General features: G+C 47.4%; 1 protein-coding gene across 1 annotated transcript; it reads right to left on the reverse strand.

Moving 5' to 3' along the window:
* Positions 1-439: 439 nt before the first annotated feature.
* LOC119813243 (mitochondrial import receptor subunit TOM20 homolog) lies at positions 440-1,112 on the reverse strand. Its single transcript, XM_038328459.2, has one exon. It carries the CDS (start codon positions 1,110-1,112, stop codon positions 672-674), a length of 441 nt encoding a protein of 146 aa, XP_038184387.1. The 3' UTR covers positions 440-671.
* Between the last annotated feature and the right edge of the window lie 260 nt (positions 1,113-1,372).

The raw sequence follows: 1,372 nt of genomic DNA on the forward strand, positions 1-1,372 counted from the left end.
GTGTGTGTGTGTGTGTGTGTGTGTGTGTGTGTGTGTGCAGGCGCATGAGCATGTGTGCATGCGGTACCCATGTGGAAGTCAGGAGACAACTTGTGGGAGGGAGTTGGTTCTCTCCTTCTACTACGTGTGTCCCTAGGGATCAGGCTTGGTGGCAAGCATCCCTTGCCAGTGAGCCACTTTGTTGGCACATGCCCAACTCTTTTTTTTAATGGTCTCTGTAAGATTTTAATGCTCAGTTTTCACAAACACATGTTTCTATCCAATTTTATGACTTACAGTAAAATGTACTAGTCTTTAAAAATGGGCATTATTCAACTATCCTTCTTACTCTCTTCCAATCTTTCAAAATTCATCACCAGGTGTTTTAATCTCAGTAATACTCTACTTACTGTATTTACATTTGAATTCCATGTCATAAGAATAAACGAAATCCATGATATTTTGGTTAACTCAGTGTATTTATAAAATGAAAAGTCCTATCAAAATACTTTTCACTGGAAAAAATAAATAGAACAGACAATGGATCTACTCAAAGTTCACATTCACTTTGGTAGACTTCAGTGTAGGACAGTTCATGACAAGCACATTTGCCCTTATTCCCCCAGAGCCGAGCAGCTTCCAAGCTAATGGTTAAATCATTTTTAACAGATTTTATAGTGTTGATATCTGGCTCATTCCACATCATCTTCAGCCAAGCTCTGAGCACTTACAATTCTCTGACTAATGGTTGGAAGCTTGGTCAGAAGCATCTGGAACACTGGTGGTGGGAGAGTCTGCTGTAACACTTGCAGCAGCTGCTGAGGCTGCCCACACACAGCAATCGCATTTGTCAGGTGGTCTACACCGTTCTCGTAGTCACCTTGTGCTAATAACTCTTCACCAAACTGTATCTCCTCAAGGAAGAACTTCTGAACAGCTTCAGCAACCTTTAAGTCAGGTAACTTTGAAAGCCCAGCTCTCTCCTTAGCAAGCTTTTGTTTCTTTCTTCGTTCTCGCAGCCTGTTCTTGAAGTTGGGGTCGCTCCGCCTTTTGCGGTCGAAGTAGATGCAGTAGCCAATGAAGAGGGCGCCGCACACGCCCACGGCGGCGATGGCACTGTTGCGGCCCACCATCTTCGCTCGTCTGTTTGCTCCCTCGGCCGGGGCGCGCGTGGGCCGGGGCTGGGGCCGCCGAGGGCCGCCAGGCAGCGCTTCGCTCCGAGCGCTCGGAGCACGCCGGCCGCTCGCCGCCCCGCCACATGCCCAACTCTTTATGTGGGCAATGAGATTAGAATTCAGGCCTTTCTGCCTGTGAAGCATTAAGCCATCTCCCCCGTGAGATCTTTTAGATGGAATGATCTCAATCAGTTCCCCTCGGGCTCCCCCTGAGTCAA

This window comes from Arvicola amphibius, chromosome 4 (assembly GCF_903992535.2).
Source record: "Arvicola amphibius chromosome 4, mArvAmp1.2, whole genome shotgun sequence".
NCBI classification, from domain to species: domain Eukaryota; kingdom Metazoa; phylum Chordata; class Mammalia; order Rodentia; family Cricetidae; genus Arvicola; species Arvicola amphibius.